The 26,718-nt window shown below is 40.6% G+C and overlaps 1 protein-coding gene across 2 annotated transcripts; it reads right to left on the bottom strand.

Annotated features, from left to right (window-relative positions):
• Positions 1 to 328: 328 nt before the first annotated feature.
• LOC127075520 (uncharacterized) lies at positions 329 to 26,179 on the bottom strand. 2 transcript variants are annotated; one of them, XM_051016981.1, is made up of 3 exons: positions 17,990 to 26,179; positions 17,794 to 17,863; positions 329 to 14,979 (listed from the first exon to the last, which is right to left on the bottom strand). In XM_051016981.1, exon 3 carries the CDS (start codon positions 14,904 to 14,906, stop codon positions 13,614 to 13,616), a length of 1,293 nt encoding a protein of 430 aa, XP_050872938.1. In that variant the 5' UTR covers positions 14,907 to 14,979; positions 17,794 to 17,863; positions 17,990 to 26,179; the 3' UTR covers positions 329 to 13,613. The 2 variants fall into 2 exon arrangements, with proteins under 2 accessions (XP_050872938.1, XP_050872940.1); XM_051016983.1 differs by having other exon boundaries at positions 25,307 to 26,165.
• Between the last annotated feature and the right edge of the window lie 539 nt (positions 26,180 to 26,718).

Here is a 26,718-nt window from a genome sequence, read left to right as displayed (position 1 = left end):
CTCAACCTTATTATTGGAGAAAGAACCTTTTATTTTAAAGTTAAACTTTGTTAGATTAATTTTAGGAGAAATAATCAGAATTTGAATACCAGTTCCTTGTTTATGTCTGAAACCATCAAAGTAAAACCTCCAAGGTTTTAGACCAAAATAGCTATGTGTTACATCGATTATTGTATGATCAACAATTAAGTTAGCAACAATTTGGCCTTTCATAGCCCTCAAAGGCGCATAAGTCAAAGAATATTCAATTAACGCCAAAGCCTATTTCCATATTCTACTGTGCAAAATAGGTTTCGACATCATATACTTAATAACATTCTAATGAGAATAGACAAAAACATCAGTCAATTTTATTTAATATTTTAATTTGGTACAAGAGAAATACAAACAAATATACAAATTTTCTATTGAGCTATACCTAGTTTCTACATCACGCAAAACTCAACCGATGTAATAAATGTCTCTTTAGACACCATCATCATCCTTTTGGATTAACATGCTTCCTATAGTCAATTCAGATGCAAAAATATACAATTTCATAGGCATATTTCTGATAGGAGGTAAGAGAATATAAGGATTCATCAAATAGCTCTTGATTTCATCAAATATTTTTTGATGTTTTGGATCCCACTTGAATCCTTCTTCCTTCTTCCTTCTTCATACGCAGCATTACTGAGAATATTTTTGTCTTACCACTTGGATTTGAAATGAATCTCCTTAAGAAGTTAATTTTACCCAATAGAGATTCAAGTTTCTTTTTGTTTGATGGAGGCTTTCTACTAAGTATAACCTTCGTCTTGTTTTGGTTTATTTCAATGACTTTTTTGTGAACCACAAAGCCCAAAAAGTCACTTGCGTGAACATCAAAAGTACATTTTAATGGATTGATTTTCAATCCATATTTCATCATCCTTTCAAAGGACTGTCGAAGGTGGTCCAAATGACAATTTTTTGAAGTGGATTTAGCAACTATATAATCAATGTATACATACTGTCGCATCTCGAAAAATACGATTCCTCGCGATGGTCACGGAAAAAATTTATGTTCGAACAGAGTCGCCACCGAACTTTATTTATCCCAATGAAGGAATAGGAAAATATCGATAAAACCTTTAAGAAATAGAATAATGGTCATCGCAACCATATTCGGGTTCGGGAGTGGATTACATAAGGGGAATGTATTAGCACCTGTCGCATCGCGCGAAAAACCGGCGGGAAACAAGACACAACAGAGCCGCCACCGTGCGTTATTTATCCCAAAAGAGGGAAAGGAAACGCTCGAAGTAAACCTGGAAGGAACATGGTCTCGCGACCAAAGAGGATGGGTTCGGGAGTCGGTTAGGCGAAGGGAAGGTATTAGCACCCCTACGCATCCGTAGTACTCTACGGGATCCACGCATAAAAGGAAGGAATATTGGTTGCTAAACACTGCTCACACACATACACACACTGGCTGAAAGAGACAAAAGAGACTGACTGAAACTGACTCGGCAGGATGCCGCATCCTGGGACTACTTAGTCTATCAGGCATAGACATCAGAGTCGAAGTAGTTCGGACTGGGGAAACGACACATGCTCGCTAGGATATCGCATCCTATGCATACGTATCTTCTCGGACGAGAGAAGAATCAGAGCATTCGTAGCTCGGCTGACACGCACACAAACAAACACAAACACAGGCAAACGTGGAGCCCGACTGCCAATCACTGGACTTATGTCAGCATCCGAACCTAAACTCACACAAAGAGGCAAACGTGGAGCCTGAATGCCAATCACTGGACTTACATCAGCATCCGAACCAAACGCACGCACACTGGAACCCAAATGCCACTCGATGGACTTACATCAGCTTCCAAGCACACAACAACACAACAGGTTAATAGGGAGTCGGGGACTCGAGCCTATAACTGTCAAACACACACAAACAGACAGACAGCAAACGCTAAGGAGTCACAGACTCGAGCCTAGCAAAGGTCAGACAACACACACAAAAGAAAGAAAAGGCGCCCGGAGAGATCAGCTCAATCTCCTGCCTACATACTTCATCTGGTGTGAAGATCAGGGCGATGTAGTTCCCCTACGGAGGGATAAAGGACTAGCCTAACCAGATAACAGAGGGAGACACAACACTAGGGAGACTACGACTCGAGCCTAGATGTTATCATGCAAATCATCCCTAAGTTAAGGTTTCTAGCTAACTGGCACAGAGAGCCAGCCTATCCTAGACATGACTTGCACAGGAAGCAAGCCACACACACACTTAACTTGCACAGGAAGCAAGCCAAGCAAAACCTAACTTGCACAGGAAGCAAGTCTAAACTAATCCTAACTTGCACAGGAAGCAAGTCAAACAATCCTAACTTGCACAGGAAGCAAGTCAAACAATCCTACAAGCACAGATAGCACACACTATACACAAGCAAGTGGCTCAAACAAGGCTAGGTTTTAGTCGAGGGGTCATATCAACCTCAACAAACAAACCTCTGGAACTGGGTGAATGTGCTCTTAACCTTGCCATTGAGGGGCTAAGGTGAAGCAGATGAAAGGTGAGTGAAGGTAAGACTTCACAACTCTTATCCCTGGCCTGGGAGAGCTCAAGACAAGAATGTGTGGGTCCAGAAAGTGGGAACCCTTCTACACATTTAAGACTGACTCAACTGTACAATTGTACAAGATCTTGGGTTTGTATCTGCAATGCATCAACACAGTGGTGTGAGCAAAGCAGATGACACACTGAATAGTGGGGGATAGATTGCATATCCCTACCTTCCACCAATTGCCTCTTCACTTAGGAGGACTTTGACTCTATGCAAGGACAAAATTAAACATCCACAAACATTGCCTCTTAAGGAGGGCTTCAGACAGTTGCCTGGCCAAATAACAGGCCAGGTCTTCCAGACTACATGAAGAAAAGGAGACATACCTCAATGCAAATTGCTTATGCAAGCAAAGCAAAGCAAAAAGTTCACAAGGAACTAAGCAACTAAAAGCACCTGAAACAGTCAAGCAGATGTTAGTATGCAACTTCAAACAAAGTAAAAAAGAAACAGACATCAACCAGTCAACACAAGCAAGTGAATGTGCAAGGCACAAAGCTTAAGGCATGTGAGCCAAGCTACCTACAAAACAAACAAGTTAGTCATGGTATTTAGGCAAGCCCAATCAAAAAGAATTAGTCTCATTGGTCATTTGTTGGTCAACCTGAAAACACAAGCTTAAAAGTGAGTAACAGGACCACTAGGACAAGCCTAGGGTCAAAAGAGAATGAAAAAGTCAAAACAGCAAAGGATGAGTGTCCAAAATCATGTTCAAACCATTAAGAGACACAACCAATTGGGTTCACATTCATATCAATCATCATCATCATTTTATGAACAAAAGAAATCAAAACATGGCATTTAGAAGCTCATAGAAGTCAACAGCAAGACTTGAATCAAAAGCAATCCTAAACATTTCCAAAAATCATCAAATAAATCATGATCAATCACAATCCACAGCATGGTAAGCATGTCAAATTTCATCTCATTTGGACAAGTGGAAGGCAGTCAATGAAAATCAGAAAGTCAAAGCAATTTTGAACATGCTCAAAGGAGTCACCCAAACATGCATCAACTTAGAAAAATCATAAGTCAGAGATGGTGTATGAGAAATGAATGGGATCAAAACCATGGTAAAGATGAGGATGTCTAGTTATCTCATGTAAAATTTCATGTCCATCTAACAAAGTATGAGAATTTCACAAATGAAATGGGAACATGTGTCACAAGAAGTCAACATATGACCAAGCAGGGGAGAAAATCTCAAACAATTAGGAAAATGCTTCAAATAATTCCAATAAAAAATCACATGTAAACTAGACATACAAGAGTAGGTTCATGCAAAAAATCAGATCAATTGGAGGTCAAGAAGCATGGTAATGAAAATCATCAAGTTGGACATCAATGGTGTGACACAAATTGTCACACCCTAATTCAAAAAATCATAACTCACAAACCACAAATGATAAATTCACAAACTCTACACCAAAATCACCATGAATGTGTCTAGTTTAAGCACAAAAAATTTGGGAACCATTGGATACATCCTCATCATTTCACAATTGATTTGGCAAAGTGTATAATATTTGCATACATGTCACAAACCCTAAGGCCATTTAAAAACTACTCATCCAAAAATTCTGGAAAAATAATGATAAAAAAGTAGAGATCATGATGAACACAACACAAAAAATCCCATTCAAATTGGATTAAAATTGAAGCATTTATGATTTTTGCAAGATTGGTGATTAAAATGTGAAATTAATTTGGATTAATAAAGCAAGGATGGCATTTTTGTAATTCCCTGGGTCACTTATCTAAACACGGTCGTTTTGGCCATTAAAAGGAAATGTTTTCATTGGTTGGTGAGGAAAGCCATGCCATGCATGTGGAAATGATGAAGAAAATCTGGGAAATGCATTTGGTAATTAGGGTTTCAGCATCTTCATCCCTCTTTCAATCGAATTTTACAAACTTTCCCAAAAATCAAAATCGATTATACCCAAGTGACCAGCAAGCAATGACAAACATGAATCCATCATTGATTTCCATTAAAACACCATACAAGCCAAGAATCGAGCAAAGTAAATAAGCATCATCAAACTTCCAAACAGCATAACTCCACACATACTTAACCATTTTCAAAAATAAAGACATCACTAAACTCAACATTGAAAGACCTTTTGAAAGCATGTAATAATTAAACAAAAGGGGGGGGGGGTCGAATCCATACCAAAAATTGAAGCAGAATGAGAAACAGTGTGGTTTTGGCCTTTTAATGGTGAGACAGATGAAGCAAGGCCTTCCAAGTGTTGATTGGTTGAAGAGCTTTGGCTTGTGGATGCTTGGAATGAGCTCAAACAATTTCTGCCATGGATGATGTCCTTTCAAAGCAGCAGTGGAAAAGGAGTTTACAGATGAAGGATGATGCTTGCCATGAGTCTAAGATGATGCTTGGATGGTGAGAACACAATACAAGGCTGGGTTCTTTTGGAGGTTCTTGGACAGCTTTTTGGAAATGCATAAAATGAAGGTTTTTAGGATGAGTGATGAATGAATCCTGGTTTGATGTGTTTGATGGTTGCAGCTAATGATTTCCTATGATGAAATGGATAGTGAAATAGCAGTGCCAGGTTTTGTTTCTTTTTGGAAGTTTGACAGGTAATGCTAAATGCCAAAGCAAGATGAATGAGTGATTTCTGTCTTCTCATGTGTCATGGCTGCTGCTAGTTGGTTTCATTTTTTTGACAGAAAAATGATGAGGAGATATTGTGTTAAGCAAGGCAGGTTCAGTTCATCATGAGCAAGAGATGAAGCTTGAGAGAAATGAGTGTGAGCAAGGGTTTCTGCTGTTGGATGGTTGGCTGCAGCTGGTTTCTTTGACAGCAAAATGGTGGAAAATATTGCCTCAAGCCAAGGCCAGGTCTGGTTCCTTTTGTGTTTGGACTGAGTTTTTTTTAAAAATGCAAAGCAAGGTGAGTTTTTAGAATGAGTGAACAATGGCTTCTTTTTTTTTTGCCTTGGCCCAAATGGTTTGTGTTGGTTGCAACTGGTTTCACATGACAGGAAAATGAGGAAAGGACATGCTGTTTTATGTTGCTTGTTGTTTAGAACTGAATTTGCAATTTTGTCCAAAATGCCAAATGAGAGAGAGTGAGGATTTTAGCATCAGTGAGGTTTGGTTGTGTTATGTTTGATGGCTGCTAAGTGTTACTCATGATAGAAACATGATGAAAAGCCCTGCTGTTTTGTGTTGCTGGTTGTTTTGAACAGCATTGGCAATTTTGAGAGAGAATGTCCAATGAGAGAGAGTGAGGATTTGTGTGGTTAGAGGCTGCAATTGAATTTCAAAATGATAGAAAAATGCTGCATCAGGTCTGCTGTTGGATGTTGCTTAGTGGTTAGGTAATGCTTTTCACTTTGGGAGTCTTGACAGATTTTAGATAAATGCCAAGCAAGGTCCATTCTTGAGGGAGTGAGTGAAGGTGGTTTTGTTCCTCTTGTTATGTTGGCTGCTGTTGCTGTCCTCTAATGACAGAAAATCCAACACCAAACCTGCTGTTGAAAAGTTGCTTCTGTGGCAAGGCAGGGTTGTAACTTTGGAGTTTTTTGGACAGAAAAATGAAAAATGCACCACAGGAGTTTTCAGCATGAGTGAAGTTGGCAGCTAGTAGTGTACTCAAAAAATGACAGAAAAATTGATGAACAAGGCTGCTATGTCATGGTACAAAGCAAGGTCCATGGAAGTATGGATGAAAGTGTCCTTTTGCCCATTTTCAAGCAACTAGGTATGACCTTTTTCTGTTGGTTATGGCTGCACAATGAGGTTTCAAAATGACAGAGAAATGATGCATAAGGTCTGCTATTTGAGAGTACTAAGCAAGGTATGGTGGATAGTATGGAGTAGCATGGTGAAAGTGTACCTTTTGTCCAAATTTCAAACAAGTTAAAGAATGGCCACATGTACTGCATAATTGAGCTTGCAAACACATTTTAAATGACATTTCTGAGCTATTTCAATTGGCCAAATGGTTCAAAGATGATTATTTCAAAAAGTCAACCCTTGGTCAAACTTGAATTTAAATGAGATAAGTCAAAAAATGCCATTTTGATTGGTGAAGTTTTGGCTCATGAAATTTATATTTTTGGAAAGAGGGGATCAAATGTGACTTGTAGGAAAAAACCCCACCAAAATTGGCCAAACGGTTTGAGAGATATGGCCTTTTGAAGTTCAAGATTTTCTGAAATCGATTCGATCATAACTTGCCAACCACACATGGGAATTGAGAGTTCTTGGACTTTTTGGAAATGGGAGAACAAGATCTTCAACTTTCATGTTGGGCAAAAATTCATTTGAAGCTTGTATCATGATGTAAGTTTGAGGATCAAGACTTTCCATTTTTGGTAAGTTTCAGTTACAGGTCCAGTTTCCATTTTTGGAAATTTCTGATCTGGCTTCAAATTCTTCCATGGTGGTGTTTTACATGATATATGAGGCCTATTTGGACATGAATAAACTCTCTCAAACCAAATCCCATCATCAAATCACTGATTAAATGGACAGTTGACCAACAGTTGACTTTTAGGGTTTCTGCCTGACTGAACCTCTTCTGATGAATTCCAAACCCTAATTCCTTGAGAACTTGACTTCAAATAATGTCTCAAGTTGTATGAACTCTTGATTATTGATCATGGTGCCCAAATTCCACAAGAATGGCCACCATCCACAGCTTTGACTGACTGTTGACTGTCTTAGGGTTTTTGACTGTCTGTGTATGAACTGATGACCTCTGAGCCTTCAACCCTTGACTTGAACACTTCAAATGGACCTCCAAGTCATGTGAACTTGTTGGACAAACCCTAGGGCCTTGGCTCCTTGAGAATTGTGCTTGCTTGCTTGGTTGACTGATCTTCTGATCAGTTTGACCTAATTTCTTGACTTGCTTGCTCTTGAAGCAAAAGAGGCAATGCAATGCTATGCAATGGACCATGATATGCTATGACCTAATATGAAAATGTATGTACAATGATAGGTGCAAATTTGAGGTGCTACAGCTGCCCCTATTCAATCAGCTGGGAACCCGAATGGATGAGAGCAACGGCTGTCAGACTTTCAGGGTAAACAGGGATTGAATACCAAAGAACTGTAGAATTTGCACAATACAGGGATCCACCAATGGAAACGTCCACTGGGATCTGATACTTATTACTGGGTATTTTGTTGTTGTTTTTTTTTTTGTTTTCAAAGGGTACGGCCACATCCAGACATCGCAACGACGATAAATGGGAAAAGAAATCACAACTAGATGCCAACGGACAACTAGGAAAAACTCGACGTTCATCAAGACCAACGGAGAGGTAACCAGACATTAATGAATGACTGGGAGGGATACAACCATACATCAACGGACGAAATGAGAAAAACTCAACGTTTACCAAGACCAACGGAGAGGTAACCAAACATTAATGAATGAATGGAAGGGATACAACCATACGTCAACAGACGAAATGGGAAAAACTCAACGTTTACCAAGACCAACGGAGAGGTAACCAAACATTAATGAATGAATGGAAGGGATACAACCATACATCAACGGACGAAATGGGAAAAACTCAACGTTTACCAAGACCAACGGAGAGGTAAATCCACGTGGGGACAGGTACAATTAGACGTCATAGGACGAATAGGAAAAACTCGACGTTTATCGACACCAACGGAGAGGAGGAAACTTAACCAGACGTCATAGGACGAAAGGGAGACTCAACGTTTATCGACACCAACGGAGAAGGTGAAAAACTCAACCAGACGTCATAGGACGAAAGGGAGACTCAACGTTTATCGACACCAACGGAGAAGGAGAAAACTCAACCAGACGTCATAGGACGAAAGGGAGACTCAACGTTTATCGACACCAACGGAGAAGGAGAAAACTTTACTAGACGTCATAGGACGAAAGGGAGACTCAACGTTTATCGACACCAACGGAGAAGGAGAAAACTTTACTGGGGAGAGTGAACACAACCAAATCATCAACGGATGATCGGGAAAAACTCGACGTTTATCGACACCAACGGAGAGGAGAATACTTCACTTGGGAAGGAGGACACAACCAAATCATCAACGGATGATCGGGAAAAACTCGACGTTTATCGACACCAACGGAGAGGAGGAAAACTTCTTTGATTTGAAAATCGGATTGGCCTGATCGCCACTTCGGTCTGAATACCGGAAAATTGGCCTGAGTGCCATGAGTACATCGACCTGATCGTCGGAAACTCCTTCGGTCTGAATACCGGGAAATTGGCCTGAGTGCCATGAGTACATCGACCTGATCGTCGGAAACTCCTTCGGTCTGAACACCGGGAAATTGGCCTGAGTGCCATGAGTACATCGACCTGATCGTCGGAAACTCCTTCGGTCTGAATACCGGAAAAACATAAGTATATTATCTATAGCCGTCAAAACGTAGATAATACACTCGCATGGAAGATTATCCATAACCGGGTTGTAGGTTGAGGCCAATGGAAAAGTAACCAGTCATCATCGGGATGAGCACAAGGGGTTAACTCCACCAAGGGGATGAAAGTGGGATTTTACAACTACCAGCTAGTAGGTAGAAAACCACAAAGATAGGACTTACAACTACCGGTTTGTAGGTAGAGGCCAACAAATTCCGCTGAGGATGAAATGAATGAGTGCCGGTTAGTGAGCGACTATTCATTTATGCCCTGGGGAAGTACAGGAGACAGCCAACAGGAAGCCAATTTAGGATCGATCCAAAAAGGCAGACTGAAACAAGACTCATCCTAATGAGGAAAGAACTCAATAGGGAAAACCCATCCCAATGTGTGTTGGGAGGGAACGGAAGCAACCGTCATCCACGAGGACGTATCTCAGTGGGGAAATGGCAGGAAAAGATTGACACTTTCTGCTTAAGGGGTAGACTCTACATGGAGAGATCGGACACACCCATATCTGCTTAAGGAGAAAAGACCCAAGCTGGCAAGATGCCAACAATTGGGGAGTAACATTGCTGGGGATACCCACTCGACTGAGGAGTCACTTGTTGGGAAAACACCAACCTCTCAACCATGCTGATGAACCCGATTCTGAAGCCGATCCAGTGGCGCGATGCTAAACTCTTTCCAACAACCCAACCTCGGCTGGTCACCACGGCCTAGGGCTAATGGATATGCTTGCTATGTTGATGCATGAGTTTTTCCTTGTTTTACACAATGCCCAATGATCATGGAAATGCTATGCACTAATGATGCAATATGCTATGCTTATCTAAATGATGAATGCATAAACACACGTCTCCTTCGGAGACAACACCGGGGAATTCCAGGAACTGCGCTGGGGAATGGTAAAGCGACTTCGCTGGGAGGAAGACTCAACCAATCTTCAGATAGGATAAACCCTGCTTTGGAGAATGTCCGTTACTCCGTTGGGGATAATCCACGCGATCCATAGGTAGACTCAACTCAGCTGAGGATGCAGATATCAGTCTACTACAAAAACCCGTCCAATCCACTGGTAGGATGAACTCTGTTGGAGAAATAAATACTACTCCACTAGGGACGACCCAACCAATCCATATGTAGGAGAATCACTGCTGGTGATGCATTTCATAAGACCCGCTCCACTCGGGGAACTTGCTGAGGAAAAACCACACCATTCTGCTGGAGAGAAAAACCATAGTGGAGAGAACAACCGTAGTGGCAAGAGTAACAACTCTGTCGAGGATGATAGCACGTCATATCATACTGGAGATGAATTCCCACAAACCTGCTTGGGATAAGCACTCACGGTCATACTGGAGATGATAGTATCACAAAACCAATTGTTGGGGGACACACCAACGGTCTACAGATAAACTCCACTGGGGTGCTCCCGAGGAAAATAACTGTCAGGCGCTCAGCGGGGATTCTCAACTGGGGAAATCTGCAAGCATAGGCCTGCTGGGGAGAAGCAATCCTTAGATCTGCTGGGGAAAGAAGGTACTGTCCACAGGTATCTCTGCAGGGGAAAATAATTCTGATAGCTTCAATACTGGCTTGGGCTGGGGACGTGACAACCTTCAGGCTTGCTGAGGAGACAACGATCTCGAATCTGTCAGGGAGATCACACTCTTAATCCTCTGGGGAGATACAGCCTGTTTGACGGGGGTGTCGGTCGACTCGTCGAACACTGGTATCCATCATCCACCCATAGTGTTGACTTTCCACTTTTAAGAACTCTCAGACTCTTCTGGACTTTTCTGCTCCATCATCTTGTATTCCAAATCTCGTCCGTACTCCACGGGGATCGAACTCCTGGTATTCATGCAAACTTTCCAATCATCAGACTTTGAAGAGTCTTCTTGATTAATTTTCCAGGACCGTGGTCGTAATCCTTCACCGTCTCTTCACCGCTAAACTATCCGTTGCCCCTAATCAGGCTCTGCACAAGAGATCGTCAGATAAAAACGTGCCCCAGGTATGCCCCAGGTGTTCTGATATTTCAACACTTAGGTCACTCAGACTTCCAGGTAAGATTTCCAGATTTCAATCATACAAGCATGCATTGGAAGAGACCTCTATGTTTCAAAATGCAAATATTCTTATCAAAACAAACGGATGTTTTCGTAATCAAAACGGTAATGACAACAAAACAAAATTATTTGACTGAACACACGCTTTATTTTACTGGAATAAAAGATGGCTCACAATCGAGCAACACACAGGAAGCAAACCCTGGAAAGAGGTGATTGCACACAAAAGGAAAAATCTATCCTAATGGCAACGTGAAACCGTGATCTCATCGGGTTCCAACTTAGTTACACCTCATATGTCCTCAGGACTTTCCGCACCTTCTGTCTTCTGAACAAGACGCTTCCGATCGGTCTCTGTCGGAGATTATCCAAGTCATCATGAGCACAAATGATCATGCTAGACGCAGTTGTTCGTTTTATTCCCTCTTTTGCCTGGACCGCCCTTTCGGGTTTCAGTCCACCGGGATACCCTTTTTTGCCCCAGTCGCCCTTGCGGGTTTTCAACTTGCCGGGTGTACAGTTTTTTTCTATTTATATCCCTAATTTTTGCCCGAACCTTTCTCTTTTTCTTGGTTCGCCGGGATGCCCATTTTTTTGCCTGGACTCTTTATTCTTTTTTTTTTTTTTTTTTTTTTTTTTTTCCAGCGGGTTTCTTTCACGAAGTATTTTCTAACTGCGTCCGCATTCACAGGGAATGGAAAATCGTCGTCATCCGTGGTCATAAACAACAAGGTTCTGTCAGATGGGACCCTCTTGGCCACGAATGGACATTCATAACTGTTTGTCCATTTGCCCCACAATCGTCTTTGAGGAGGAAGGATCCTTTTCAACCAATTCTTCCACGTGGTACGCGCGAGGTCATACTTCTTGGTTAACAACATGCTTCGTTCACTGGGTACAACTGCCCTATGACAAGTAACTGTCAGCCCTTCCCTCGGTTGGACTCAACGTGTCATTCTGAGTCTTTATCCATTTAGCGTTCTCTGGTTTCTCATACATCCGTGAGGAAGACACTGTCCCAGGTAGATGCACATCCCTAGGTTCAATATCCAGGATACAGACTTTATGTTCAGCCACCATTGTTGGTGCAACCAACTGGGATCCGGGAAGCACTAACTTATTCACCTCATCTCTTTCCCCCTCAGACATCGGAATCCGTTCGGATTCGGGGTCAGACCCCTCCTCCGGGATCAGTCACTCCCAATCTTTCGATTTGAGTACCTCGAGATGTCCTCATCAGGGACCTCAAACTTCCTTGGTTGATGACCTTCCACGGGTTGCTGCTAGCTTTCCAAACACATATCTGATCAGATCCATTTTGGACATCCACAAAGTGGTATGAATCAGCATACACTGTCTCAGTCGGCGAGCAGCCTATGCCGAAGTACATCAAGTTTTTTCGAACAGTGAGTGTATTGTTTCACGGTCGATAAACTTTTTGCTTAGGTAAATTGCATACTCTTTTCGACAAGACTAGTCATGCTGACTCAATACGCACCTCGTAGACCTCTCGAGGGTTATCAAGTACCGGATTAACAGTTATCTCTTTCACTGAGGTATCAGAATCAGAGGTTCCTGCAATTTATCTCTTTTTTTTTTTTTTTTAGCAGGATTGACCTCGATTCCTCTGATTCGCTCACAACAAGCCTCGGTAGCTTGATGGACAACACTCCACAGGTGCACTGATTCAAACAACTTTGCCCCAGTCTACCGGATGCCCCTGTTCTGCTTGGGACTTTGTCATCATGTCATCAACATGGCATTTGCTTTCACGATGAATCATATCATGAAACAAAGTCACCGTAGACTTCTGATACGTGGCACCGGCCTCATGTGACGGAACGACATCAACTTAGAACAAGAAGGTGCCCCTCGTGTGATGGACATGGCTTACTTCATATCATCTGGCAACAATTCAATCTGGTCTTGGCCAAGAAGCCATCCACGAAGATAAACACTGAGACCTGAGCCATATAATCAACCAATACCTCATTGTGATGTACCGGGAATGCATCTTTCTGATTAGCTCTGCTCGCATCTTGATAGTCTATTCACACCTTCTCTCTTTCTCGTCCTTTGTCGGCCTCAGCTTTTGCTTTCTAACCTCGGCGGAGCTTGGAGTAACAATCTTGAATCACTCCTCGTGCGGTTGAATCACCTTCTCCTCTTGTTTCAACAACCTGGCTAATTCCAGCTGATCACGATCTTCTGCGCCTTCTTCTTCGGCATGATAGCTTGGATTGTCGAAGTCCTATAAAGGTGTAACCAAATTGTTATCGATGAGCTCGAGAGAATCACTTTTAAGGTCGGAACCAAATGAATCGAAAGGAAAGAGAATAAAAACATTGCCATTTTATTTTATTTTTTTAAAACTGCAAAAAGTGAAAAACAGGGAACGCCGCCTTTAATTACAAAAAACATCCATTTATTACTGATGCAAAATGTTGCAAAATGAAACACATGAGGTGGCCCTTACAATGGACCAGTACGCTTCGGGCAAAACGTACGGCTTTCATGCAAACAAGATTAAAACACAGAAATACTACACTCCTGGATGAGTGACAGTGATGCTTTTGGAGGCCTTCCAGTTGCCTGGTACGCACGACTTTATCCACGCCTCAAGCTCGCGGTTGCTGTCAACATCTTCAACCACTGAACGGGCATGACCAGGACCCAACATCCTTGCACTGACGAAGGTGTACGGCGGACGACATCCTCTGTTTGGTCTAGACGACTCTAAATCCGGCTGATATCCGACCCCAAACATGTCTGCTTTTATCACGATGTCAATGATCCTTCCCCAGCCTTGCGCCTCTTTGTTTCTCACCACTTCCAGAGCTTGTTTATAAGAAGAAATGGACAACTTCTTCTCTTTCTCAGCAACAAGGGCCTTCTCTACCTGGACGGTTTCAACTGCCAGACGGGGTGCTCCGCACCTTACATCGTCCATTTCTACTTCCTTCATCTTTTGGGTCGTGTCTTTCATCAATCCACTTCCCTCTATGGTGACGATCGCACAAGAATTATCACTAACAGGGAAAACTCCATCCTGCTCCAGAGGTTTTGGGACCACAGCCATTGGAACCTTTAGCTGATCCTCCTCAGTCATCTTCAATCCTTTCTTGGCCTTCTTCACCATCTTGACTTTTACAGGACCCCTTCTGGGCGCAGGGTTGATATCCCCCTTCATAATCTGGGCCAAGTTAATGGTCTCAGAGTCCACCATGTCCTGGACGACATGCTTAAAAGCTCTACAGCCCTCAATGTTGTGTCCGGGTGCCCCAGAGTGAAACTCGCACTTGGCCTTCTCATCATAGTTTGGTGGCCTCTTCTGCCGTTCTATGGGAATCAATATCCTTGGCCGTACTAAAGCAAGATCCATCAACCTTTGGAACAGATGGGCGTATGTCACGGGTGGTTCCTCAAACTGACGATCCTCTTTCTTCTTCTTCACCTGGCTTTCAACCCTCGGTGTCTTCTGTGGAGGTGGCAGTTGTTGCTGTTGAACAGGTGATTTGCTGACAGGAGTGGATACAGTGGTAGCGTAAGGGTGATAACGATCTTTACCACGTTCTTTCTTTGCGGGCACACCAACTGGCTCAACCTTCTTCTTGAATGGACCACTGTCGGAGGATTTCCTTGCTACAGTACCAGAAGGTTTGTTCACTTCGGAGGACGGAGCCTTCCCCTGAACCTTCTTTACTATCAGCCATTTCTCAATCTTTTCCAATCTCTCAGACATGGCTTTCTGTCCCAAGGCAAGCCCTTGCACAACACTGAACAAGTCCTTCATCATCCCTTTCAGCTCAAGGATATCGGCGTTGAGAAGATCCATCAGCTTGAATTTGTTGACTCCCAGCAGGTTATCTGAACAGACAAGCTATGCGCACCGGTTGAATTACTGGAACCTACAAAACAGCAAATGGGTTAGTATGACTCACACATGCAATGTCTGTCCGTACTAGGAATATTCAGTCCTCTTTTTTTCTGGTTTCATCGAGACAGATAAAATTTCATCAACAACATTTTGACATCTGGATGTCTCTCAACCGGGGTTTTTTAATTTAAAAATAATGGACCCTGAGTACGGACAGACATGAGTTGAATGCAGATGAATGCGAGATGATATGATGCAAATGCATGAATGCAGGCCTTTGTGCCACCAAGTCAACTGTAGACCCTCTGCTTTTCTGAACCAGTCATATCTGTGGGATCAAGTCACCATAAATCCAACTTGGGGGGTTCCGAAATAAACGGAACCGGAGATTATATCACTATCTTCACAGGAACAAACACTGAACGGGTGACAAACGGATCCTCTGAACAAGTACTCTCAAATCAGCCCGGGGATCCGAAATAAATGGAACACGCTGATAAACCATGGACAGAACTCTGGCGTCCCAGAAATAAATGCTCCATAATTCCCAGTCACCATCAGTACCAAGAGTCACCAACAAATCGCCAACCAATCAGCAACTGTACCTGTAATGATCAAACCCTCCCCACTCACGGGTGTTATCTAGGCCAGGGTAAAGTCGAAGAGAAACGCAGCATAAATAACCTTTCGCAGAAGACCATCATATACACACCTGAAGTATGTAACGACAATATCCCACCAGGGTCTGAACTGCTCGTGATATCAATGTTCCGCTAAGTGGCGCCATACCACCCGCTTCCCATGAATCACTCTATTCCTAGGTTTCCTAGATTTCACTCATAGCCTGGGTATTGGGCCTTTTACCTCAAGTAACTCCCACCCCCAAACAGAGAAACACAGACAGCACAGCAGATGAATATGAATGAAATGCAAACATTAATGCAAATAATAAATGCAAGCAATAAATGCACATATATACAATGAATGCAATAAAAAAAAACAGCACAAAGCAACCAAAACCCTAACCTAGAGAGCGCTAGGAGAGACTCGCTCAGGGAAGATGGACCAGCATAGGTCAACTTCTCTATGTCCCCAGCAGAGTCGCCAGCTGTCGCATCGCGCGAAAAACCGGCGGGAAACAAGACACAACAGAGCCGCCACCGTGCGTTATTTATCCCAAAAGAGGGAAAGGAAACGCTCGAAGTAAACCTGGAAGGAACATGGTCTCGCGACCAAAGAGGATGGGTTCGGGAGTCGGTTAGGCGAAGGGAAGGTATTAGCACCCCTACGCATCCGTAGTACTCTACGGGATCCACGCATAAAAGGAAGGAATATTGGTTGCTAAACACTGCTCACACACATACACACACTGGCTGAAAGAGACAAAAGAGACTGACTGAAACTGACTCGGCAGGATGCCGCATCCTGGGACTACTTAGTCTATCAGGCATAGACATCAGAGTCGAAGTAGTTCGGACTGGGGAAACGACACATGCTCGCTAGGATATCGCATCCTATGCATACGTATCTTCTCGGACGAGAGAAGAATCAGAGCATTCGTAGCTCGGCTGACACGCACACAAACAAACACAAACACAGGCAAACGTGGAGCCCGACTGCCAATCACTGGACTTATGTCAGCATCCGAACCTAAACTCACACAAAGAGGCAAACGTGGAGCCTGAATGCCAATCACTGGACTTACATCAGCATCCGAACCAAACGCACGCACACTGGAACCCAAATGCCACTCGATGGACTTACATCAGCTTCCAAGCACACAACAACACAACAGGTTAATAGGGAGTCGGGGACTCGAGCCTATAACTGTCAAACACACACAAACAGACAGACAGCAAACGCTAAGGAGTCACAGACTCGAGCCTATAGCAAAGGTCAGACAACACACACAAAAGAAAGAAAAGGCGCCCGGAGAGATCAGCTCAATCTCCTGCCTACATACTTCATCTGGTGTGAAGATCAGGGCGATGTAGTTCCCCTACGGAGGGATAAAGGACTAGCCTAACCAAATAACAGAGGGAGACACAACACTAGGGAGACTACGACTCGAGCCTAGATGTTATCATGCAAATCATCCCTAAGTTAAGGTTTCTAGCTAACTGGCACAGAGAGCCAGCCTATCCTAGACATGACTTGCACAGGAAGCAAGCCACACACACACTTAACTTGCACAGGAAGCAAGCCAAGCAAAACCTAACTTGCACAGGAAGCAAGTCTAAACTAATCCTAACTTGCACAGGAAGCAAGTCAAACAATCCTAACTTGCACAGGAAGCAAGTCAAACAATCCTACAAGCACAGATAACACACACTATACACAAGCAAGTGGCTCAAACAAGGCTAGGTTTTAGTCGAAGGGTCATATCAACCTCAACAAACAAACCTCTGGAACTGGGTGAATGTGCTCTTAACCTTGCCATTGAGGGGCTAAGGTGAAGCAGATGAAAGGTGAGTGAAGGTAAGACTTCACAGCTCTTATCCCTGGCCTGGGAGAGCTCAAGACAAGAATGTGTGGGTCCAGAAAGTGGGAACCCTTCTACACATTTAAGACTGACTCAACTGTACAATTGTACAAGATCTTGGGTTTGTATCTGCAATGCATCAACACAGTGGTGTGAGCAAAGCAGATGACACACTGAATAGTGGGGGATAGATTGCATATCCCTACCTTCCACCAATTGCCTCTTCACTTAGGAGGACTTTGACTCTATGCAAGGACAAAATTAAACATCCACAAACATTGCCTCTTAAGGAGGGCTTCAGACAGTTGCCTGGCCAAATAACAGGCCAGGTCTTCCAGACTACATGAAGAAAAGGAGACATACCTCAATGCAAATTGCTTATGCAAGCAAAGCAAAGCAAAAAGTTCACAAGGAACTAAGCAACTAAAAGCACCTGAAACAGTCAAGCAGATGTTAGTATGCAACTTCAAACAAAGTAAAAAAGAAACAGACATCAACCAGTCAACACAAGCAAGTGAATGTGCAAGGCACAAAGCTTAAGGCATGTGAGCCAAGCTACCTACAAAACAAACAAGTTAGTCATGGTATTTAGGCAAGCCCAATCAAAAAGAATTAGTCTCATTGGTCATTTGTTGGTCAACCTGAAAACACAAGCTTAAAAGTGAGTAACAGGACCACTAGGACAAGCCTAGGGTCAAAAGAGAATGAAAAAGTCAAAACAGCAAAGGATGAGTGTCCAAAATCATGTTCAAACCATTAAGAGACACAACCAATTGGGTTCACATTCATATCAATCATCATCATCATTTTATGAACAAAAGAAATCAAAACATGGCATTTAGAAGCTCATAGAAGTCAACAGCAAGACTTGAATCAAAAGCAATCCTAAACATTTCCAAAAATCATCAAATAAATCATGATCAATCACAATCCACAGCATGGTAAGCATGTCAAATTTCATCTCATTTGGACAAGTGGAAGGCAGTCAATGAAAATCAGAAAGTCAAAGCAATTTTGAACATGCTCAAAGGAGTCACCCAAACATGCATCAACTTAGAAAAATCATAAGTCAGAGATGGTGTATGAGAAATGAATGGGATCAAAACCATGGTAAAGATGAGGATGTCTAGTTATCTCATGTAAAATTTCATGTCCATCTAACAAAGTATGAGAATTTCACAAATGAAATGGGAACATGTGTCACAAGAAGTCAACATATGACCAAGCAGGGGAGAAAATCTCAAACAATTAGGAAAATGCTTCAAATAATTCCAATAAAAAATCACATGTAAACTAGACATACAAGAGTAGGTTCATGCAAAAAATCAGATCAATTGGAGGTCAAGAAGCATGGTAATGAAAATCATCAAGTTGGACATCAATGGTGTGACACAAATTGTCACACCCTAATTCAAAAAATCATAACTCACAAACCACAAATGATAAATTCACAAACTCTACACCAAAATCACCATGAATGTGTCTAGTTTAAGCACAAAAAATTTGGGAACCATTGGATACATCCTCATCATTTCACAATTGATTTGGCAAAGTGTATAATATTTGCATACATGTCACAAACCCTAAGGCCATTTAAAAACTACTCATCCAAAAATTCTGGAAAAATAATGATAAAAAAGTAGAGATCATGATGAACACAACACAAAAAATCCCATTCAAATTGGATTAAAATTGAAGCATTTATGATTTTTGCAAGATTGGTGATTAAAATGTGAAATTAATTTGGATTAATAAAGCAAGGATGGCATTTTTGTAATTCCCTGGGTCACTTATCTAAACACGGTCGTTTTGGCCATTAAAAGGAAATGTTTTCATTGGTTGGTGAGGAAAGCCATGCCATGCATGTGGAAATGATGAAGAAAATCTGGGAAATGCATTTGGTAATTAGGGTTTCAGCATCTTCATCCCTCTTTCAATCGAATTTTACAAACTTTCCCAAAAATCAAAATCGATTATACCCAAGTGACCAGCAAGCAATGACAAACATGAATCCATCATTGATTTCCATTAAAACACCATACAAGCCAAGAATCGAGCAAAGTAAATAAGCATCATCAAACTTCCAAACAGCATAACTCCACACATACTTAACCATTTTCAAAAATAAAGACATCACTAAACTCAACATTGAAAGACCTTTTGAAAGCATGTAATAATTAAACAAAAGGGGGGGGGGGTCGAATCCATACCAAAAATTGAAGCAGAATGAGAAACAGTGTGGTTTTGGCCTTTTAATGGTGAGACAGATGAAGCAAGGCCTTCCAAGTGTTGATTGGTTGAAGAGCTTTGGCTTGTGGATGCTTGGAATGAGCTCAAACAATTTCTGCCATGGATGATGTCCTTTCAAAGCAGCAGTGGAAAAGGAGTTTACAGATGAAGGATGATGCTTGCCATGAGTCTAAGATGATGCTTGGATGGTGAGAACACAATACAAGGCTGGGTTCTTTTGGAGGTTCTTGGACAGCTTTTTGGAAATGCATAAAATGAAGGTTTTTAGGATGAGTGATGAATGAATCCTGGTTTGATGTGTTTGATGGTTGCAGCTAATGATTTCCTATGATGAAATGGATAGTGAAATAGCAGTGCCAGGTTTTGTTTCTTTTTGGAAGTTTGACAGGTAATGCTAAATGCCAAAGCAAGATGAATGAGTGATTTCTGTCTTCTCATGTGTCATGGCTGCTGCTAGTTGGTTTCATTTTTTTGACAGAAAAATGATGAGGAGATATTGTGTTAAGCAAGGCAGGTTCAGTTCATCATGAGCAAGAGATGAAGCTTGAGAGAAATGAGTGTGAGCAAGGGTTTCTGCTGTTGGATGGTTGGCTGCAGCTGGTTTCTTTGACAGCAAAATGGTGGAAAATATTGCCTCAAGCCAAGGCCAGGTCTGGTTCCTTTTGTGTTTGGACTGAGTTTTTTTTAAAAATGCAAAGCAAGGTGAGTTTTTAGAATGAGTGAACAATGGCTTTTTTTTTTTGCCTTGGCCCAAATGGTTTGTGTTGGTTGCAACTGGTTTCACATGACAGGAAAATGAGGAAAGGACATGCTGTTTTATGTTGCTTGTTGTTTAGAACTGAATTTGCAATTTTGTCCAAAATGCCAAATGAGAGAGAGTGAGGATTTTAGCATCAGTGAGGTTTGGTTGTGTTATGTTTGATGGCTGCTAAGTGTTACTCATGATAGAAACATGATGAAAAGCCCTGCTGTTTTGTGTTGCTGGTTGTTTTGAACAGCATTGGCAATTTTGAGAGAGAATGTCCAATGAGAGAGAGTGAGGATTTGTGTGGTTAGAGGCTGCAATTGAATTTCAAAATGATAGAAAAATGCTGCATCAGGTCTGCTGTTGGATGTTGCTTAGTGGTTAGGTAATGCTTTTCACTTTGGGAGTCTTGACAGATTTTAGACAAATGCCAAGCAAGGTCCATTCTTGAGGGAGTGAGTGAAGGTGGTTTTGTTCCTCTTGTTATGTTGGCTGCTGTTGCTGTCCTCTAATGACAGAAAATCCAACACCAAACCTGCTGTTGAAAAGTTGCTTCTGTGGCAAGGCAGGGTTGTAACTTTGGAGTTTTTTGGACAGAAAAATGAAAAATGCACCACAGGAGTTTTCAGCATGAGTGAAGTTGGCAGCTAGTAGTGTACTCAAAAAATGACAGAAAAATTGATGAACAAGGCTGCTATGTCATGGTACAAAGCAAGGTCCATGGAAGTATGGATGAAAGTGTCCTTTTGCCCATTTTCAAGCAACTAGGTATGACCTTTTTCTGTTGGTTATGGCTGCACAATGAGGTTTCAAAATGACAGAGAAATGATGCATAAGGTCTGCTATTTGAGAGTACTAAGCAAGGTATGGTGGATAGTATGGAGTAGCATGGTGAAAGTGTACCTTTTGTCCAAATTTCAAACAAGTTAAAGAATGGCCACATGTACTGCATAATTGAGCTTGCAAACACATTTTAAATGACATTTCTGAGCTATTTCAATTGGCCAAATGGTTCAAAGATGATTATTTCAAAAAGTCAACCCTTGGTCAAACTTGAATTTAAATGAGATAAGTCAAAAAATGCCATTTTGATTGGTGAAGTTTTGGCTCATGAAATTTATATTTTTGGAAAGAGGGGATCAAATGTGACTTGTAGGAAAAAACCCCACCAAAATTGGCCAAACGGTTTGAGAGATATGGCCTTTTGAAGTTCAAGATTTTCTGAAATCGATTCGATCATAACTTGCCAACCACACATGGGAATTGAGAGTTCTTGGACTTTTTGGAAATGGGAGAACAAGATCTTCAACTTTCATGTTGGGCAAAAATTCATTTGAAGCTTGTATCATGATGTAAGTTTGAGGATCAAGACTTTCCATTTTTGGTAAGTTTCAGTTACAGGTCCAGTTTCCATTTTTGGAAATTTCTGATCTGGCTTCAAATTCTTCCATGGTGGTGTTTGACATGATATATGAGGCCTATTTGGACATGAATAAACTCTCTCAAACCAAATCCCATCATCAAATCACTGATTAAATGGACAGTTGACCAACAGTTGACTTTTAGGGTTTCTGCCTGACTGAACCTCTTCTGATGAATTCCAAACCCTAATTCCTTGAGAACTTGACTTCAAATAATGTCTCAAGTTGTATGAACTCTTGATTATTGATCATGGTGCCCAAATTCCACAAGAATGGCCACCATCCACAGCTTTGACTGACTGTTGACTGTCTTAGGGTTTTTGACTGTCTGTGTATGAACTGATGACCTCTGAGCCTTCAACCCTTGACTTGAACACTTCAAATGGACCTCCAAGTCATGTGAACTTGTTGGACAAACCCTAGGGCCTTGGCTCCTTGAGAATTGTGCTTGCTTGCTTGGTTGACTGATCTTCTGATCAGTTTGACCTAATTTCTTGACTTGCTTGCTCTTGAAGCAAAAGAGGCAATGCAATGCTATGCAATGGACCATGATATGCTATGACCTAATATGAAAATGTATGTACAATGATAGGTGCAAATTTGAGGTGCTACAGCACCCCTTACGTCCATTGTACTCAACGGGAACCTTTTAGTTCTAATGTGTGTTTCGAGTGTTAATTTATGTTTGTTTGTTATCTTTAGGTTATAAAATTATTTTTAAAAAAAGAAACGGATCAGAACCTCAGAAAGGAGAAAAGGGAGGTTTTTTATTAGTGTGCTCGGGAAGATATAGCAATCTCCTGCCTACGTATCCTTATGGTATAATAAGGAAATCAGAGCATTCGTAGTTCGAGGAACTACGGTTGGTTGGTGTTTTTTAATGAACAACTGTTTGGATCGCATCCTAAAGGCTAAACGTTGGCTTGTCTACTCTCGGCGGAGGCTTAAGCATTGGTTTGTTGTGCGCATTAGAAAGGATTAACAATGTTCTTTTTGAAAAGAGTTTTGATCACACGGAGGTGACAAGTTGGATTAATATGTTTGATTGGTTTCGATCGCACGGGGCGAGGACAGATAAATTTGATGTGTTGAGATATTTTTGTTGGATGACGATTACTCGGATAGTCAAGTAAGACAACTCGTATCCTGATAATTGGGAAAGGAAATAGAAAACTCTAGACCACTTTCTTTTTCCTCCTTAATTATAAAAGGTTTTGATAATAGTTAATGTGTTGTTGAATGGATGACGAATACTCGGATAGCCGAGTGAGACAACTCGTATCCTAATAATCGGAAAAGGGAATAGAAGACTCTAGACCGTTTTCTTTTTCGTCCTTAGTAGTGATGAAAATAAGGTTGTGTATGGTTGATGTATTTTTAGAATAAACGACAAGTACTTGAATGACTGAGTAAGACAACTCATATCCAAGCATTTGAGAAGAGGAATTGAAAACTCAAGACCATCTCCCTTTTCGTACAGTTTATTATGAAATGATTTGACTTACAGTATAAGTTGGTGGAAAAATGACAATTGTTCGACTGGCCGAGTAAGAGAACTCGTATTCAAACAATTGGGAGAGAAGTTGAAGACTCAAAGTCATCTTCTTTTTTATTTCGTTATTATGAAATAGTTTGATTTAAACGAGTTAGGAAAGTCTTTAAGAGAGATGACAATTATTTGACTAACCGAGTAAGAGAACTCGTATTCAAACAGTTGAGGAGAGAAGTTGAAAACTCAAAGTCATCTCCCTTTTCATTTCTTATTACAAAAATGTTTCGGTTTGATTGTGCTTAAATGGATAGAAATGACAACTATTTGACTAACCGAGTAAGAGAACTCGTATTCAAATAATCGAGGAGAGGAATTGAAAACTCAAAACCATTCCCCTTTTCATTTCCAAATGAAAGGGTACTCAATTATGATTGTGTATTTTAATTTGATTTGAATAAAAATAATCGACATTAGATCGAGATTTGGATTTGTATTTGCGGATAAATTGGATTTTTATTTAGTGAATCAATCATCTACTCGATTAATTAAAATCGAATAGGTCTCATTGTAAGAAAACCCAAGAGTAAGCTATGTGAGGTTGATGACGATGCTTAAAAACAATCGACTTACAAAGGTGTTTGTAAATGGGATCAACTTTGAATCGAGAATTGTGCGATTTATTTGTGGTTTTGGATTGATGATGAAATTGAATGAAATCGAGTGTGTATTATGAAATGATAATGGAAGAAATCAATCAATATTTAATTATTAATTTATTAAAATTCGATTAAATCGACTAATTAAGGTAATTAAAATTAATTACCAAAATTATTTAATTAGATCAAATAATCAGGTTAATTAAAATTAATTAATCCAAATTAACTAACTAAACAAAATTTAATTAATTAAATAATTTGATTAGAGTGGAAATGGCATAAGTAACCGATGGAATTGTGAAATGATTTATCGTGATTTGTAACATACCACTCATGTGAAACCAATCAATTTATACACATGAAAAATCAAGCACAAATAATACTTCGTACAGATCTCTAAAAAGAGGGTGGATAAATTATCTAAATTATATTTAAAATATATTAATTAATTAAGTTGATTATTAGACAAATTATGATAATAAAGTTTTTTTAAAAAAAAACTCATGTTTAAATCAAGTAAATTCAGCAACTTACACGTATGCTAACCAAAATAAAATAAGGAGATATATGAAAACAAATGGGCCCGGAAGGCCACCAAAGCCTGCTAAGGCGCATAATAGAAAAGGCAAAAAGGTGGGCCGAAACTCAGGAGGGACGCATCAACTTTACACTAACGTATCTGAAGAGAGAAAAAAGCATCAACTTTACACTAACGTATCTGAAGAGAGAAAAACAATTTGCGGTATGCTGGCTTATAAATAATGTCGACTCTGCAAACCAAACCCAGTTTTCAAAATGCAATGGAAAAAATAGCAGCTCACCAAAGGTTACTACAATATCACCGGAAAAAAAAGAAAAAAAAAGCTAAACAAACCAATTTCAAGATGTAACAGAGTAATGTAGCAGCAAACCATTCATCAAAAATAGAACTCACAGAATGAAAATGACATAAAAAAAACTTTGACATTACATAAATATGCTGAAAGAAAAATCAACAGAGTGAAAACCACCTATTGAACCCGGCTATACCGGCAGCGAAAATAAAAGCAAAATAGCAGCTCCGCACCATCAATACGACATGGTAACGCAGAAAAGTTTTTAGAAAATAGCAACTTTCGAAGTTAGAAGATACCAACACAGTTAAGAAAAATTCACCTTTCGAAGTTTTAAGAAAAGTTTTAAGAAAACAGCAACCTATTACGTGAACGCTCGCAAGGTTCACAAGACAACAACACAGTTCATCACTAAATCACACCTAATCTAACAATTAAAAACTCAATCACAAAAATTAATCTTTCAAAGTGTTACCAACGTTGTCAAATGATGTCAATGTTGTTGCGATATTGGGCACGCCGAAACTTCAATTGAATCCAACACGCACCGCCTCCTTGATGTAGAGAATTAAGTCATGTGCTATTGTGGTTTCCGCTTTTTACGAACATCTAAAAGGCCAAATCCTTGCTTACGCTCCGCTTTTTTTAACCTGCACTAGAGTTCACATAACAGTAATAGATATTTCTCCTTCTCATGAGCAGTGATGCGAGTTGAAGCTTATGACCGGTCCACAACTAGTATATGCAAATGAAGGTGAGCGAACTAGTAGCAATATAGATTGAATAGATTGAAGGTGGTTTCAAGGGTATGTAATGGTGAAACTGTGATGGTGGAAAAGGGTGAAGTTGAAATCGAAATGGAAAAGTAGATCGGAGATGCGAGTCGCGTGTGTGGTGGTACGGCGGTCGGATTTTTCTTGTTGGCGAAGGAGATTCGGAGAAGGAGGGTTTGTGAGGGTGAAGCGGAAGAAGGGCGTTGCGACGGTGGTGTTCGTCGGCTTTAGATCACGGCGGTTGGAGAAGGATTTTTGTCGGCGATGTGTGTTGTGTGGTTGTTTGAGTCCGCCGGCGTGTGGGTTTTTGCGGTGGAGGTGAATGATGAAGATGGGTTGCGGACGGAGAACGGTTACGTGGAGGTGTTAGCAATGATGGAAGTGGAAAGGGGAGCAGCGGTGGTTGTCGTTTTGTGTGGGTGGCGAAGAAGGAAGGAAGGTGGGGGAGGAAAAACTATACAACTTTTCTCTTTTCCTTTTTTCTTTTTTTTTTATGGAGAGAGTGAGTGGTGTATGTGAATTTAAGCAGAGAGACGTTGGTGATGACTCATGTCACCGTTCCTTTTTTTATTATTATTTTTATATCCGTTGGAGGTAATGTATTAGAGAGAGAGAGTTTTTTTATTTTATTTTATTTATTTTCAGATTTTTCTTAAATAATAGTATACATTAAATCCTAATTTTTGATTGGATAAATGAGACAAATGTGGATTGCTAATAATAGCCACCGATTAATTCGAATTGATGGCCTGGATCGAATCAAAGAAACACACCAAGAAGCACATACTATTTAAATAAATTAAAATGCCTATAATGTTGTTTTTAGATAACTTAATCAATTTAAAACAATTTTAATCAATTAAATCAAATAAAATTCACAACTTTTGAATAATCATGATAAAATTAAAATAATAACATGGAAAATTTTATTTATTCAATACGACTATTTTGACGAAATAACAAAATTAAAACGACTAAAAATGAATAAAAGTCGGGCAAAAATTTACTCGAAAAATTAAATCGGATGTATAAAAATGATCAGTGCAAAATATACTTATTGAAAAAATACAGCGTTTCTTCAAATGCTGAAATAAATTTTCACCGGTTAAAAGGCTCAG

The sequence above is a fragment of the Lathyrus oleraceus genome, chromosome 1, assembly GCF_024323335.1.
Source record: "Lathyrus oleraceus cultivar Zhongwan6 chromosome 1, CAAS_Psat_ZW6_1.0, whole genome shotgun sequence".
NCBI lineage: Eukaryota > Viridiplantae > Streptophyta > Magnoliopsida > Fabales > Fabaceae > Lathyrus > Lathyrus oleraceus.
This window is presented reverse-complemented; position numbering and strand designations above follow the sequence as displayed.